This window comes from Symphalangus syndactylus, chromosome 14, assembly GCF_028878055.3.
Source record: "Symphalangus syndactylus isolate Jambi chromosome 14, NHGRI_mSymSyn1-v2.1_pri, whole genome shotgun sequence".
Taxonomy (NCBI): Eukaryota; Metazoa; Chordata; class Mammalia; order Primates; family Hylobatidae; genus Symphalangus; species Symphalangus syndactylus.
The window spans coordinates 22261152-22279167 of record NC_072436.2 but is presented as its reverse complement, the minus strand read 5'-3'; the positions used below and the strand labels follow the sequence as shown (position 1 = coordinate 22279167).

At 37.3% G+C, this 18016-nt stretch overlaps 1 protein-coding gene across 8 annotated transcripts in view; it reads left to right on the top strand.

Annotated features, from left to right (window-relative positions):
* The window catches only part of PRKAR1A (protein kinase cAMP-dependent type I regulatory subunit alpha), a 73262-nt gene extending 59889 nt beyond the window's left edge, over positions 1-13373 (top strand). For all 8 annotated transcript variants that reach the window (XM_055243919.2, XM_055243918.2, XM_055243913.2 and 5 more), the window contains 9 exons: positions 3423-3593; positions 4395-4486; positions 4686-4747; positions 5582-5628; positions 6427-6585; positions 8512-8572; positions 9537-9658; positions 10549-10630; positions 10907-13373. In XM_055243919.2, the coding sequence (XP_055099894.2) occupies positions 3423-3593; positions 4395-4486; positions 4686-4747; positions 5582-5628; positions 6427-6585; positions 8512-8572; positions 9537-9658; positions 10549-10630; positions 10907-11079 (969 nt within the window). In that variant the 3' untranslated portion in view covers positions 11080-13373. The remainder of the gene's footprint in view (positions 1-3422; positions 3594-4394; positions 4487-4685; positions 4748-5581; positions 5629-6426; positions 6586-8511; positions 8573-9536; positions 9659-10548; positions 10631-10906) is intronic.
* Positions 13374-18016: the final 4643 nt, after the last annotated feature.

Genomic DNA, 18016 nt, shown 5'->3' with positions numbered 1-18016 from the left:
GGAAGCTACAATCATGGCAGAAGGGGAAGCAAACACATTCTTCGTCACATGGCAGCAGCAAGGAGAAGGGTCAAGCAAAAGGGGGAAAAGCCCCTCAAAACCATCAGATCTCATGAGAGCTCACTATCACCAGAACAGCTTGGAGGTAACCACCCCTGTGATTAAATTACCTCCCGCCAGGTCCCTCCCACAATACGTGGGGATTATGGAAAGTATAATTCAAGATGAGATTTGGGTGGGGACACAGCCAAACCATATCAGTCTGAAAATACAGTCATATTCTCATCACCTTCTTCCTCATTACTGGAGGGTTGTGTTTCTGTTACCTTCAACTACTCCATAAGAAATGTACCAAAAACTCTTGACAGTTGGTCTTTTGAAAGCTTCTGCATTTTAATTCAGTCATCTGGAATTTGAGTCTTCTTTTACTCTTGTATTTATTAGAACCTTAGATAAGAGGAATTAAAATAACTGTGACCTTGTGTCTGCTGTGTCAGGTACTGTGTGAAGTACTTTATATACATACATACTCGTTTCAAATGTATGAGGTATGTGATTATCAGCATTTTACAGACATAGCAGTAAAACTGAGAGAAATTAAGTAATGTGGCTGTGGTTATAGACTGTAGTCGTCAGCTTTGCTGGAGCAACATACAACCCCCAAATTTCAGTGGTTACTACAACAGACTAGTCATGTGCAGTTCTTCTGGTATCAGCCTGTCTTGTGTTCTTGACACCACATACCTTGTTCTGGGGCTGAGCAGAAGGAGCAGCCCTATATAGGGCATGCTGTTTTCAAAGCAGAGGGAGGGCAGAAGCTCAAGGTGGACAGAGCCAAACCACACAGGCAACCATGGTATGGCATGTCCACTTACATTCCATGGCCAGAGCAAGTCCTGTAGCCAAGCCTTAAGTCAGTGGGGTGGGAAGTATACTTTACCCACAGGGAAGAGTGACAGAAGCAGGGAGGGAACAAATAATTGTGAAAACATAGTAAGTTAGTAGTGGGGACAGAATTTGAACCTAAGAGTCAAGAAGATAGTGTAGAATTTAATGCAAAACCGAATGCAGAATTTGAACCTCAGAGTTAAGAACATAATTAACCACTGAGTAGACTGGGAGGTTTTTTCTAATTTTTAATTTTTTATTGATACATAACATTTGTATGTTTTTATGGAGTACATGTGATATTTTACATGCGTAGAATGTGTAATGATCACGTCAAGGTATTTAGGTTATTCATCACCTCACTTAAAGAGCTGAGGAGGAAGGAGACTGACAGCAGGATGACAACAGCAAGAGAAAGGATATAAAAATATATCATAGTATATACTAGAAAACTCATGATCTGAGTAACAGCTCTGAGTCGTCAGATTAGGTTATATTCAGATTGCTGTTTTTAAAAGACTCACTAGAATCCATGAGACAGTGCTAAAATCAGAATGTTTTTGTTACTTCAAAATTAATCTTAAAAATTCAGTGAAGTAGAATATAGTCCCAAGTGAAATGTTATTTGTGAAATTTTTCCTGAAATTTTTGTGAAATGTCAGTGACAAATTTGGGGGGAAGAATTTGTGTTTTCATTTATACTCTTAAACTTTGTGTGTGTATGTTTTTTTATTTTATTTTTATTATTGTTTTTCGGACAGAGTCTCGCTCTGTCACCCAGGCTGGACTGCAGTGGTGCAGTCTTGGCTCACTGCAACCTCCGCCTCCTGGGTTCAAGTGATTCTCCTACCTCAGCCTCCTGAGTAGCTAGGACTACGCCTGGCTAATTTTTGTATTTTTAGTAGAGACAGGGTTTCACCATAATGGCCAGTCTGGTCTTGAACTCCTGACCTTGTGATCTGCCCGCCTTGGCCTCCCAAAGTGTTGGGATTACAGGCGTGAGCCACCATGCCTGGCCTATTTTTTGAGACAGGATCTCACTCTATTGCCCAGGCCTGAGTGCAGTGGTGCGATCATGGCTCACTGCAGTCTCTACCTTCCAGGCTCAGGTGATCCTCCTGCCTCAGCTTCCCAAGTAGTTGGGACTACAGGTGTGTGCCACCGCACCCAACTAATTTTTATGTGTTTTTGTAGAGACGAGGTATTACAGTGTTGCCTAGGCGGGTCTCAAACTCCTGGACTCAAGTGACCCGCCCCCTTCAGCCTCCCAAAGGGTTGGGATTACAGGCGTGAGCCACTGTACCCAGTCATGTACTCTTAAACTTTAAACTTGGGAGAGACTTGAGTTTTATAGCCAGGTGTTAATATGAAATGAGAAAACCTTATTGGTTATTGGAACAACCAGAATTAACATGAAATGAGTTTTCTAAAAACCATATTTTTAAAAGTAGGTTACATATTCACATATTTCAAAGTTGTGCAGGTACAAAAGGGCATAATAATGAAAGGTCTCCCTCCCACGCCATTGCTTTTCTTGAATGCTGCCAATGTTCTGGAGATTAATACATGGGCACTTACAAATTTATATATAAAAAAGAAGTAATGGGTCAAATGAATGAGAAAGTAGAAGATAACACATTTTTATTTTTTCCCTTTTACTTCAGGCACAACAACTAATTCTTTAGATCTGAGAAGAATTTGTTTTTAAGGCTCTAGATGTGAAAAAAATGTTTAATAGTTCATCTTAGGTTTTATTTGAATTGGTCCAATAAGTAGTTTTTAAAAGCAAGTAAACTAAAAGAAACTTCAAGTTTAAACCTTGATTACAAAGAATGATCCTAGCCCTGCTGGGAGAACTATTATAGATACGGTCTCATTTAAATTCGTGGTTACCATCACATCATTTTATTATTTGTTTTTATCTGGGATCAAACTAGAATGTGAATTCCACAGGCTCAGGACCCTCTCCTATTTGTTTTTAATTTCCTGTTGCCTAGCATAGGTCTTGGCACGGCAGATCCAGAAAATGGCTTACTGAGTTAATGAAATAACTCAGTAATCTAGACATTCTTGGATCACTATGTTGGGCTTGAATTGTTTTTCCTGATAACATTTCTTTTGGCGGGAGGGTCTCTTGCTATCTGCAGTAGCATCCAAAAAAACCCAGTTTTCAGGATTTTGTCTTGCAGGGTGTTACTGTTGTGTGCATCACAGATAATTGTTGTCAAGACATTAATGAATATCTGATTTGTTACTCACATGTTATGTGAGTACTAATGGCTTGTACTAATGGCTTTTGCCCATTAATGAAGGATAGCATCTGTTACCATCTGAGGTACATTCTGTTGAGAGTGTTTCTTTTCAAGTGTTACTGTCTATTTTTTTTCCCCTTTGGAATTGGTGTTTTCCTCTTAACTTACATTGTTAATGGAAGAAGAGATTGGAAGTGACTGATACAGACTATCATTGGAACATGAGAATGCCAACTTTACATGCCGAAGGATCTCATTTTGCAAACTTGTAATTTCTTTCAGGAGGAGGCAAAACAGATTCAGAATCTGCAGAAAGCAGGCACTCGTACAGACTCAAGGGAGGATGAGATCTCTCCTCCTCCACCCAACCCAGTGGTTAAAGGTAGGAGGCGACGAGGTGCTATCAGCGCTGAGGTCTACACGGAGGAAGATGCCGCATCATATGTTAGAAAGGTAGTTTTGATATTTGAACATCGCGGAGATGCTTTCGGGACCCACTTGCTGGTCATCTAGTCTCCTTTGATGAATGAATCATAAAATACAAAACAGGGTGAAACTTCATCCATCCTGTACAATTCTTGGGTACTGGAAAACAGGTTTCTGTAATAGCATGCTGTCAGAGGAAATAACTAATAGTGATTATAAACTAGTGAATAATTGCATTTTGGGGTTTGTTATTCCTTGCAGTTGTTCTGCAGTAGAAGGAGGTGGGCAGTATTGCTTTTTCTCTTGAATCGTGATGTCCGTTTTTTGCTATCCTATTAAATGTTGTGGCATTTAACCTTTTATTCTACGAGCCTCCTTTGTCCTGTATTCTCCTCTTCCTCAGAGCCAGGCTATTTTGAGTTATGCTGTTAGCCTTAAAGGGGAACAGAATTGTCCTGGCACTTGAGGCTTGTGAAACTAACAGATCACAGATTTTTAAAATGACTAATTATTATAAAATACTTAGTTTTGCCTCAGAATAATGACCTTGGTCAAGGTGTTTTGATTTGTTTCTTTAGTTGTTAACTGGGAACCAAGTACCAGACTTTATATTTAGGCCTGGTTGTAGGCAAGGGGATTAATTAGTCAATATTTGTTGAGTAGTTTATGGATCAAAGATAGTACAAGTGTGTTGTAGTGAAAATATTTAACTCAAAGCAGTCTTGTTTAAATACCATAATGTGGCTTGACATTTAATTGAAGCTCAGGTTGCAAACATGAAATGTTTTTGTTTATGGAATTGTCATTTGACCTTCAATTCTTTTCTAGGTTATACCAAAAGATTACAAGACAATGGCTGCTTTAGCCAAAGCCATTGAAAAGAATGTGCTGTTTTCACATCTTGATGATAATGAGAGAAGGTAGGAACAGGCTCTTTCTTAACACTATTTTTCAATTAGAGGTGTGATCCCAAATTATTTTCAACACTTGTTGCAGGTTTTAGAGCTCTTAGTAATTGTTCACCAGATGACAATCTGGGGTCTTTAATTCTAAGCTTAATGTTTGAAATTCACGGAAGAGACATGTGAAATGTAACACGAGGCCTTCTGTCTTTTGCAGTGATATTTTTGATGCCATGTTTTCGGTCTCCTTTATCGCAGGAGAGACTGTGATTCAGCAAGGTAAGGGCTTCTGTAGCATGCAGTATTGTTACGGGAGAGGAGGCGAGACTGGAGGATTTTTTTGGTTTTGTTTTATTGAAGTTTGTTTTCCTCTTTGATCCTACCACTTTTTTTTTTCTGTTATACTATTGGATTTTTCTATTTATTTTAAATTAAAATTTTCTGAGATGGGCAGAACACTTTGTATTGGGAACTAATATTTTTGATATAGTTTTGTTTATAATTTAAAGGAAATGCCTACATTGTCTTACCTTGAATGTTGTATAGAATTTCAGAATCATATATATCTCTCATGTTCTTTATATTATTAATCACTTTTAAAGTAAGAAATAAGTGAAACACCTACATTCTTCATTGTATAGCCCTGTCTGTTGAAAGGGTTCTAGGACTTCTATAGATTCTTTCTTTGCCTACATAGACTAACATGGATTTAACTTTTTGACTATCTTCCTCTTTTTATTTTCTTATTTATTCTTGACATTTTATGAGTTGGTATATATTTCCATTTTGTGGCAACCTGATAATTTGTTATTAACTATTTGAGTTGTTTCTAATGTCCTTGTTATAGATGCCATAGCAGTTAATAACTCTCCACATATGTAGCTTTTAAAAATTTTTTTCAGAGGTATTCTTCAGTATGAGATGACTAAAAAAAATTTTGATTCATTCTATGACTTTTAAAATACATTGCTTGATTTTCTTTCCCCTGAAAGATTGTGTTAGTTTGTAACACCCTCTCACAGTACCACTATAAAATAAGTTTATTATTTTGTAATTTTGATAATTCGTTTCTTTAGCTTGGAATATGCTTCTAACTTTTTTACCCTCTTTTAGGTGATGAAGGGGATAACTTCTATGTGATTGATCAAGGAGAGACGGATGTAAGATTTACCAATATCAAAAATATGTTGATCTTAAAAGCCAATGTATTGATTGCTTCTGAGCAATAAGAATAGTGATTTTGAAGGGTCATTATATCCCTTGTATGTCAGATTTTATTAATACATTTTGCCAAGTATTTTTATGACACAGAGAAACTCTTTAAAGGTAATTTTCTGTTCAGAACTTTTGCTGGAGTGGTGGTTAAGAAGTGTGTGTAGCTGGGCACAGTGGCCCATGCCTATAATCCCAGCACTTTGGGAGATGGAGGCAAGAGGGTTGCTTGAGCCCAGGAGTTCAAGACCAGCCTGGGCAACAAAGTGAAACCTCATCTCTTAAAAAAAAAAAAAAAAAAAAAAAAAAGATTCTAGACCCAGCCATTAGCTAGCAAACTTAGTACAGCTTTCTTATTCACAAATGAAATGGGGACAATAATAGCATTGATCTTTAAGGATTATTAGAAAATCCAGTGACCTAATGCAAGTAAAATGTTTAGCATAGTGCTCAGCACAGTTCTCTAAGTATCTGTGACTGGTATTAGTGCTTAGCCAACCTTTTTCCCTTACATCCTTACAGAGTGCTTTTTTCTTATCAGATAATTAAATCAGGTAAATTATGGACACTCAACTCATTTAACTCATCAGAAATCACCTATTCTTCTCTGTTGTGTACTGCAAACTTAATATTTGTGTTTTTTAAAACAAAGTTCAGGATTATGACCTTTTAAAAAGGTTTGAGGGTTTTTAACATTTATGTGTTTGTATCTAGAAAAAAATTTTTTGATGTCACTTGCACTTTAGGTCTATGTCAACAATGAATGGGCAACCAGTGTTGGGGAAGGAGGGAGCTTTGGAGAACTTGCTTTGATTTATGGAACACCTAGAGCAGCCACTGTCAAAGCAAAGACAAATGTGAAATTGTGGGGCATCGACCGAGACAGCTATAGAAGAATCCTCATGGTAAGAGACCATGGTGTTTGAGAGTGTGATTTAGAATTCTCATCTACGTAACTAATGTTTGAATATTATCAAATTAAAAAGAGAATATTTCTTTTAATGAGCGAATATTTCTTTTAATGAGCAAATATTTCTTTCTTTTAATGAGCAAATACTTTGCATTAAGCCCAGCTTAGAATTATTCATTATGCCATTTTAGGCAGCGATATTTTAGAACAAAACCTTGGGAAACAAGATCTGGTATATATGTGCTGGTCATCTCATGTTTGGAAATCTGTCCATTTGCTGGTAGGCACATCGTAATTTACCTAATTATACCCATTACAGCATGATAGGTGCTGCTTTTAAGTGCTTAAAGTTATTTGGGGCCATTCAGAAATAATCAGCTTCCCTAACCTGTGAAAGTGGGTTATCAGTAATGTATATGTATGTCATGTCCCCTATTGTTAAAGGAATAAACAAAATACTAAAACCATTGGAACATTCTGGTGATACAGTCAGATTTTTTGAGAACGTTGTGATAAATTTATAGGATAGCTTTGGATGTTTAAGTCCCAGCCAATGCATTGGTCATTTTCAATGGTTTTCTTAAATTTGTGCAGTGTCCATCTGACCATTTGAAAATGTACAGTCTGATGTACTTTGAAATTTTTCTGCATTTGGGATATATAGATAGATTAGATTAGATAGATAGTCTTGTCCTTCGCAGCAACGTAGATAGAGCTGGAGGCCATTTTTCTCAGCAAAATAACACAGGAACAGAAAACCAAACCGCATGTTCTCAGTTACAGTTGGGAGCTAAGCAATGAGAACTCATGGATACTAGAAGGGGAACAACAAACACTGGGGCCTACTTGAGGGTGGAGGGTGGGAAGAGGGAGAGGATCAGGAAAAATACCTGTGGTGTACTTTGCTTATTACCTGGGCAACAAAATTACCTGAACACCAAACCCCAGTGACACCCAGTTTACCTATATAACCTGCACATGTAATCCCTGAACCTTAAAAAAAAAAACACAAAAAAAACGCTTATGGCAAAGATAAGTGTAAATTTTAGAAAGATTGGTTTTGAAGTGATATGACAGTCTACTGGAGAAGAAATTGACCATACAGTTAGTTCTGCATTTCCTCTACAGTAATACTATTAGTAAAAGGAAACATATAATGTTTATAGCTTTATCTCATTGCCAAAGAAGGAAGAGGTAGGACCTGGAACTATTGGTTTGAAATAAAATATTTTACTTTCTCATAGTGGGCCTGAAAGGAAATTAGGGCCTCACAATGCATTGGCTTTGTGGACAGGAATTAGGAACTGTAGATATGGGGTGAAATATCTATATAGCTGGGTAGGGGAGGGTGAGGTCCTTTCTTATAGAATAAAGACATGTCAATTGTATAGGTGAGAAGCCAAAACTAATGGAGGAATCTGCATTTAAATATCAGCGTTGAACAGGAAGAACACTAGGATTATTGGGTTGTAAATCAAGACCTAGATTACTTTTGTGAGAAAATATTTTCAGAGATAAATTGGGTCGGCAGTGGCATAAAATCAGTTTGAGAGTAAACATGGAAATTGGACATTGGTTTAAAGTGTGTGGAAAAATATCTTGAGTGATAGGCTCAGGTATAAACCGGTATTTCAACTGTATTTGGAAATTGGGAAATGCTTTGTGAAATATGTCAACATACTGGTTGCAAATGCTAGGAATTGGGCATAATATTGGCAGAAAATAAAAATCAGAAGAATGTCATTCATTACCTGTAAAATAAAAATGAATTAGTTAAAATTAAACTTCATTGAAAAAAAGCAACAAGCTTTGACTTTTTGGTTTTAAAATTTATTTGAAACTTAATATTTATTATTCCATAGCATTATGTGGTGATAATTACACGTCTTGGGGATATCACTTTTGTTATTTTTATTTTTAGGGAAGCACACTGAGAAAGCGGAAGATGTATGAGGAATTCCTTAGTAAAGTCTCTATTTTAGGTGAGTTGTAGTTTGTTGACTTTGCTAGTATATGAGCTATCCCTGAATTAGAATTGGATGGACTTGGGAAAAACCTTCTGAAAGTATAATTGCTACTTATTCCCCCTGAAAAGACAGAAGGGCTGAAAGTCCTTCTGACTGTGAACATTCACAGTTATTTCCTCTGTGACTTCTGTCTCTCTTGTTCCATCAGTGAGTTGATTTGTTCAGAAAAGTGAGTACTTCCAACAATACATTTCCTCTGTGGAAAGATTAGGTACCATTTGCTGGCATCCTCTGAAAACATGCCAGAAGTTTGTTGGAATTTAGAGTAAAGCAGATTAATTGAAGATATTCTTTTGTGCATTTTGTTATGCGGACTTGGAGATGTTAGAACCTGTTCTTCATGAAGGGGGAATGGGGATTTTTATAAGGTAACAGACTTCTGCCATTGTTTATTACAGTGAATTTTTCACCTCTTCTTTGTCTTTTCTTTGAATTGGTTACATATGCTTTGTGTTTTGGATCGTAGTTTGGCCTTTTTGAATAAAAGTTATTTTCTAGTTCTTTTTCATAAAGTAAACCGAAAATTTAAATAGATTAAATTATTTCTATGAAACTTTGGAATGATATGGATGGGGAAACTGACTTTTGAGTATTGTAGTGGTAGGTTTGATTTGCATTGATAGCAATCTTCAGGAATACTTAAGGATTATATTTTCTTATTCCCTTGCCATTGGGTACAGTTGGTATAAATTAAACTAGCCACTGGGCTACTGAAGTAAGGATCTGAGGGCTATCTGCAGGCAGTATGAGAATCCTGCTCAGACTAGAGGTAATTGAAGACAGGTACCATGTTTAATCTGAGACACTACTAGAATGTTGAATGGGCATGGCTATTTGGTTGAATCTCTTTATACTTTCTTTTTACCTTTATAACAGCACCAAATAATACAGAGCAATTATTTTGATTCTTGTCTTTCAGAGTCTCTGGACAAGTGGGAACGTCTTACAGTAGCTGATGCATTGGAACCAGTGCAGTTTGAAGATGGGCAGAAGATTGTGGTGCAGGGAGAACCAGGGGATGAGTTCTTCATTATTTTAGAGGTAAAGAACTCAGAATTTAATACTTTAAAAAGTTGTACACTCTAAGAGGGAAAGAGTGGGCTAATTCTGAACTATAGCTTTAGTTTTTAAGAATACCTGACCATTTTATTTTAAAATTATCTTTTACTTTCAAATGCTGTTGTTTGGTTTTCTGCCAGGTCACCACATTTTTAAATGAGTTTGAGTCAGAATTCTTGAAGGGCCCTAGACATGAAAAGCCAAATTCTAAAAACCATTTAACATAACAAACTGTGATGATTCTGCACTATCATTGTTAAAATGCAAGTGTTTGGGCTATTTGGCAAATAAGGATTAAAGGTAATTATTTAAATTTGAAAAATTACTGTGTTTGTATATCTCCACATTCCATGGAGTTGTATAACAGATACTCTTGCTAAGCAGATCCATATGGCAGATTTCTATGAATGTGGCTCCATAGTTGTTAATTGATTTTATTTAAATCAGGGGTCAGGAGACTGTAAAGGGTGAGGTGGTAAGTTAAGCTTTGTGGACCATAGGGTTTTATTCGCAAAGACTCAACTCTTGTCATAGTGCAAAAGCAGCCACAAATAATATGTAAATGAATGTGTGTGGTCTTCCAGTAAAGTTTTATTTGTGAAAGAGACAGTGAGCTTAGATTTAGCCCTTCATCTACAGTTTGCTAACCCAAGTCTGCACCCTTTAAGCACCTTAGCTTGATACGAAGAACCTCGCTAGCAGGAGATGCTGGTGAAATAGAAATTGAAGCTCATGTGGTGACTAACTTTAAAGTCATTTTTTATCATATGCACACATATTTGCAAGGTAGCTAAAATTGCATAGGATGTTTAAGATGCCACCCTGGATTTGAGAGTGTTTGTTTGTTTAGCTTTTTGGTGATTTTATTATAGGGGTCAGCTGCTGTGCTACAACGTCGGTCAGAAAATGAAGAGTTTGTTGAAGTGGGAAGATTGGGGCCTTCTGATTATTTTGGTATGTACAAATTCCCTCACAATAAATACGTGGTTTCTTTAAGTCACCTCTCAGTGAGATACTGTAGTCTTCCATAATTTTGTCTTCTGAATTTTATTTTCTAATTGCAGTCTTTTTTGGCTCTGAGAGAGAAGGTGTGAGATTTTGATCTTTACTCATTTAATGAAATTACTGATTGTCTCATATCTATTGTCTTCTTTCTCAGAAGTGCACTGCTTCAAGGAAATGTTTTTCATAGAAGTTAGCCTGTTACCCCTCTTCTTTTCCTTTCTCCAGGTGAAATTGCGCTACTGATGAATCGTCCTCGTGCTGCCACAGTCGTTGCTCGTGGCCCCTTGAAGTGCGTTAAGCTGGACCGACCCAGATTTGAACGTGTTCTTGGCCCATGCTCAGACATCCTCAAACGAAACATCCAGCAGTACAACAGTTTTGTGTCACTGTCTGTCTGAAATCTGCCTCCTGTGCCTCCCTTTTCTCCTCTCCCCAATCCATGCTTCACTCATGCAGACTGCTTTATTTTCCCTACTTGCAGCGCCAAGTGGCCACTGGCATCGCAGCTTCCTGTCTGTTTATATATTGAAAGTTGCTTTTATTGCACCATTTTCAATTTGGAGCATTAACTAAATGCTCATACACAGTTAAATAAATAGAAAGAGTTCTATGGAGACTTTGCTGTTACTGCTTCTCTTTGTGCAGTGTTAGTATTCACCCTGGACAGTGAGTGCCATGCTTTTTGGTGAGGGCCGATCCCAGCACCTATTGAATTACCATAGAGTAATGATGTAACAGTGCAAGATTTTTTTTTTAAGTGACATAATTTTCCAGTTATAAGCATATTTAGACTGTGGCCATATATGCTGTATTTCTTTGTAGAATAAATGGTTTCTCATTAAACTCTAAAGATTAGGGAAAATGGATATAGAAAATCTTAGTATAGTAGAAAGACATCTGCCTGTAATTAAACTAGTTTAAGGGTGGAAAAATGCCCATTTTTGCTAATTATCAATGGGATATGATTGGTTCAATTTTTTTTTTTCCAGAATTTTTGTTTGCCAAGCTAATCTGCCTGGTTTTATTTATATCTTGTTATTAATGTTTCTTCTCCAATTCTGAAATGCTTTTAAGTATGGCTATCTATACCTGCCTTTTAAGTTTGAAACTAACTCATAGACTGCAAATATTGGTTAGTATTTAACTACGTCTGCCTCGGCTCACAAATTCCGATTAGACCTTTATCCAGCTAGTGCCAAATAATTGATCAGATGCTGAATTGAGAATAAGAATTTGAGGTCTACATTCTTGGTTGTTAATTTAGAGCTTTTGGTTAAAGTATGTCCTTCAGCTGACTCCAGTATAATCTCCTCTGCTCATTAAACTGATTCCAGGAGATTGGATTTGCTGTGACTAGATACAGATGGAGCAAATGTCCTAACAGAGAAATAGAGGTGATGCTGCTAAAGGGAGAAATGCCAGCCGGACAAAGTTCAGTGTCGGGAATTTTCCCCGTGAGATTCACTGGGGCGTGAGGTTTTGGAGGAAGTTTCTTACTTTGGTTTAGTCTTTTTTTCCTTCCTTTTTATTCAGCTAGAATTTCTGGTGGGTTGATGGTAGGGTATAATGTGTCTGTGTTGTTTCAGATTGGTCTAAAAGGCTATCCTGCTGAAAGTCCTGCTTTCCTATCTAGCATTTATTTCTCTGGCAAACTTTTCTTTCTTTTCTTTTTTAAAGTAAACTTGTGTATTGAGTCTTAACTGTATTTCAGTATTTTCCAGCCTTATGTGTTACATTATTCCAATGATACCCAACAGTTTATTTTTATTATTTTTTTAAACAAAATTTCACAGTTCTGTAATGTAGGCACTTCTATTTTCGTTGTGATTTATATATAAGGTAATGTAGGGTTATATTTGGGAGTGACTGCAAGCATTTTTCCATCTGTGTGCAACTAACTGACTCTGATTATTGATCCCCTCTCCTGCCCTTTCCCAGGTAATTTAAATTGGTCATGGTAGATTTTTTTTATAGATTTGAAAAACTTTTAGGTTGTTACCAAGTATGAAGTATAAATCTGGGGAAGAGGTTTTATTTACATTTTAGGGTGGGTAAGCCACCTTGTTAACAAATTTTTTAATTTCCGAAATAATCTGTATTAAATGAGGGTTTTCTGATCTGTACTTTGTGTTTAGCTACCTTTTTATATCTAAAAAATTAAAAATGAAAATTATGTTCTTACAAGCTTAAAGCTTGATTTGATCTTTGTTTAAATGCCAAAATGTACTTAGTTACTTAGAATGCCATAAAATTGCAGTTTCATGTATGTATATAATCATGCTCATGTATATTTAGATACATATAATGCTTTCTGAGTGAGTTTTACTCTTAAATCATTTGGCTCGCTGTTTACTCCCTTCCGTAGTTTTTAATTAAAAACTTTAAAGATAAGTCTACATTAAACAATGATCACATCTAAAGCTTTATCTTTGTGTAATCTAAGTATATGTGAGAAATCAGAATTGGCATAATTTGTCTTAGTTGATATTCAAGGCTTTAAAAGTCATTATTCCTGGGCTTGGTAAGTGAATTTATGAGATTTACTGCTCTAGAAAGTATAGATGGCCAAAGGACCGTTTTGTATTGCTTCCTGATTACCAGTCTGATTATACCATGTGTGCTAATACACTTTTTTTGTTATAGATTGTCTTAATGGCAGGTCAAGTAATAAAAAGAGATGAAATAATTTAAATTCTTAAATGAATCAGTTTTTCTTCCCCTTCTCCTTTCCGTCTTTCCTCTCTCTGTCCTTCCCCAAAAGTCTACTCTGGTGGGCAAAAATGAAAAGGGAAAGTGAATTATGGGATCGGTGTTTTGAAAGAGCAATGTTTATTTTCAGTGCTTTTCAGTTTGTCAAAGAGTGGATCTCAAAATCTTGCTTAAAGGGTAATTGAGATGTAGCAGATTTATTTACTTAGTCATGGAAGGAAAAAATTCAGTCAGAAGCTAAAGATTTCCTTTTGATTGAAGACGGATTGGTTCTGTGGCCTTGGAACTTTCCCAGACTTAATGAGGAAACATCATTTCTAGATTAGCATACTCTTTGGTTTAAATTTAATATATACATTTAATGCTACTTAGGGATACTTTTATATTTTGCACGTATAAAGCCTTATTTCTGATGCCCTTAGATTTCTGAGGAGTGAGATGATTAAGTTGTATTCATTAGTGTATTGGTATTTCTTCACATCCAGTGAAATTGGAGATATGTTGTATGTTAGAAGAGCATTCTTTGTGTTGCTTTGAACATGTGTACCTTTTCTAGATTCAGTAATCCCTTCCGCCCATCCTCTGGATTTTGAAACCTTGAGAGTCACAATAGAATATAACTAAAGAAAATTTCTCTGGGTTGACAGTCCTGGTTATAGTTGAATTCTCTCTAAACAGTGGCCCAAGTAGGCTCTTTTTTTTTTGTTTATTTTATTTTTTAATGATTTAAATATTGACATTTAGCCGGGCGCGGTGGCTCACGCTTGTAATCCCAGCACTTTGGGAGGCCGAGGCGGGCGGATCACCAGGTCAGGAGATCGAGACCACGGTGAAACCCCGTCTCTACTAAAAATACAAAAAATTAGCCGGGCGTGGTGGTGGGCGCCTGTAGTCCCAGCTACTCGGAGAGGCTGAGGCAGGAGAATGGCGTGAACCTGGGAGGCGGAGCTTGCAGTGAGCTGAGACTGCACCACTGCACTCCAGCCTGGGCGACAGAGCGAGACTCCGTCTCAAAAAAAAAAAATAAAAATAAAAATAAATAAATATTGACATTTAAAAATTGAAGTAGCATGTCAGTTTTCTTAATACTACTTTGTCTCCAACCACAAATAATAGCTGAACCTTCTGTACTTACGTTAGGCCCTGGCAGTGTATGTTTAGATGGGCTAAGACAACATCAAGAAGCAATGGCTAGATAACCATTTAATTTGTCCCCAAAGGTACGTTTTTATCTATCTATTTGTCTATTTATCGATCTATCTAAGATGGTCTGTCTCTGTCACCCAGGCTAGAGTGAAGTGGCATGATCATTGCAGCCTCTCCACCTCCCAGATTCAAGTGATTCTTGTACCTCAGCCTCTGGAATAGCTGGGACTACAGATGTGTGCCATCACACCCAGCTAGTTTTTTGTATTTTTAGTAGAGGTGGGGTTTTGCCATGTAGCCCAGGCTGGTCTCAAACTCCTAAGCTCAGACAATCTGCCCACCTTACCTCCCAAAGTGCTAGCATTACAGGTGTAAGCCACCGTGCCCGTCTCCCAAAGGTATTATTATAATAGCTATCAGTAAAGGCTGTAGCTATGTGAATTTCTTAAATCTCTTCCTTCTTATGCTATGTGATTTTTACATAGAAAGCAGCATTGTTATGTACATGTACCGCTAACATTCGTTTCTTGACATAAGTTCAGAGCTGTGACTTCATCCTGACTACACCTAAAACCAAAACCACTGAGTCAGATGTTTTCATTTTGTGAAAGTTCTGCCAATTTTGCTTAAGTAGCTGTGTGATTTTAAAGGTTGCCACTAGATGGAGAGCTTTTTAAAATCTTTGTTGATCTCAAATGAGTTAACTGTTGATCCTTATCATTCATGGATTCTGTATTTGTAATTTGCCTACTTGCTAAACTTTATTTGTAACCCCAAAATCAGTAGTCACGGGGCTTTTGCAGACATGAGCAGGGAAGTGAAAAGTTTGAGACTCCCAACACGCATGTTCCCAACTGAGGGGGAACAAAGGGGTGGTCAGCTTTGTTTCATCTCTCATACTGTGAATAAGTGTCCTTTTCTTGGGTCTTTTTAGTGCCTTTTTTTTTTTTTTTTGCATTTTTGTATTTTTTTTGTTGGTGATTTCACTATTAAAAACCCCCTAAGTGTAGTGATGAAGTGCTGAGTAGTGTTCCTAAGTGCAAGAAGGCTGTGTTGTGCCATATGTAGAAAATATGTATATTGGATGTTTCTTAGGTCTGGGTTACAGTGCTGTTTGCCATGAGTACAATGTTAATGAATCAGTATATATTAAATAAAGTGTCTTTAATATGCCTTAACATAAAACACACACACAGCAAGATTATGTATTGATCGGTCGATAAAAATGTAACTAGAGACTCCCAGCAACCTAACCCTATATTTCCCCTAGGAGCAACATTCAGTATTTGCCAGTGCAGTGTTTGTGGTGACTTTATGGAACATAAAACTAACTCGTAAGAGAATGACTATTTTTTTTTGTAATCTTCAAACTCATATTGTCTTCCTGACTTTTGAGAAGGCTAAAATGAATTCTTCCAAATGCCTCTTTCCATCAATTTACATGCTGTAGAGTTCCCATTCATTTTTTAGTTTGCTGTCAGTAGTAACTTGAAAAGTTCTCAGAGTCAAGAGACTTTTTATTTCATGGGACGTAAACAGTTCAAAATGAACACGTTGGAAGAACTTGAGTAAAAATGAAATGGTTGGTTTTCTGATATTTTTGAGAAATCAGTCTTAATTTTGTTATTAATCAAAAAGTAATGGGAGGTTGAAGGATAAGTGAATAATAAGATAGGTGTGCCACATATCATGGTGAAATTCAAGCCTATTGCTTTCTGTTTGTACAGTGCAGCAAAATTTGCATATAGGCCATTGGAAAACCAGTGCTTCGTTACAGGAGGTGGCGGGTTTTGAGGTAGAGCTGTAGCCTACTTTCCTGAGAGTCTTATTTGGAAGTCCGAAACCATTTTGTGCTATTCTTTGAACGTTTTTACCCAGATATTTTCCCATTTCTGTGTGTGATCTCCTGGTTCTTCATCCACGGGGAAGAAACATCTTGAAGCAGGAGAGACAGTGAATGAAGTGGGGAGCCCTGTGCTGCAGTAGGGCCACAATAGTTAAGGAAATCTTTGAGATTAAGGTTTCTCTGTTAAAGAGTTGATTTAAAAAAAATTTTTTTTTTTTTTTGTATATTTTGTAGAGACGGTTTTGCCGTGTTACCCAGGCGATCTGCCTGCTTAGGCCCAAAGTGCTGGGATTACAGGTGTGAGCCCATGCCCAGCTGATTTTTTTTTTTAAGCAAACAAATTTAACTTCATAAATTGGGTGGGATACTGTTGGGTTTTGCGTTACAGTGAAAAGAAGACTTTGGAATAGATCTAAACCACTAAATTGTGTGATTTTGCTTACTCTCTCTGAGCCTTAAAGTTCTTCCATGCACATTGGAGGACAGGGGGTTATATCTATGTTTGAGAGGATTGGAAACCTGTGTGTTGCTTCTGTGACGTTGGTGAAGTGCCTCACATGGTCAGATCTCAGTGAACGGTAGTGATTTTATAGAGACACAAAGTTCAGGGGCAGCATACCAGTAATGTGGGGGTACCAAGGGGTCAGAAGTGTTATTTGTCCAGTCGAGGCTATCTTTGCTCACACTGCAGAAAGCTTGGAGACGTTTCTGGTTCTTGACCTTGTATTCTCTTTAGTGACAGCTCCATTCTACTCTCATGCTTACAGTATTTGAACTCTGGCCTTTACTGGAAATGTTGATATGGTGAAATCAGGCATTTTTACTTGACTGACTAGTCACTCCATGGAATGAAGACCCTCCTGTCCTTTGTGTTTTCGGTCATTAATTATGGAATAAGAAACAAAGCCTCCTATTAAAAGGAGTTTCCTATATCAACAAGTCAGTAGGGAGAAGGTAGAGGAGACAAGGAATCCCTACTACACTTTCTTTTAAGGGAGGCTTCAATAAAAAACCTGACTTAGTCTTTTTTAAGCCAGCCGTCACAGGGAGGGGCATCTAGAGGGCCTCACCTTTCCACATAGCCCCTTTCTCCTTTTGGGGATGGGCCAGGGACAATCCTGGGGTCTTAGGGAAGAAGATTGTGGTTGGTGGGCTATGGTCAGCCTTGGCTCTTTTCCTCCCTTACTCCAGGCTTGTGTCCCTGCTATGCTTGTTCCCGTGCCATCCTGACCTTGGAGGACTTTCCTTTTTTTTTCCTTCATTGTAATTATTTATTTTGTTACTGGCTGCTTAGTTTGACATATTTGATTTTATTTCAATTGTGATACTCTTCAGATTGGAACACTCCTTTTCTGATATTCTTAGCAAGTCCCTCTTTTATTTTTGCCCCTTGTAATAACATCTCTAAGAAGTTACTCCAGGACCGGGCAGTAGGGATTACTGATTCAGATGGGGCCAGTGACTAGAATATGAGTAGAAAGTGCGAGGTCTAATTTGAACCTGTCTGAGAGTTACTGTTGCCTGCATTGGCCCAAAGTGCAGATTTTTAGTCAGCTTGTGATAGGCCAGGTGTTTTGTCTGGACCAGGAGTTATCTTTGACTTGTAGATAGAATAAGGATCCTGAGAACAGTCA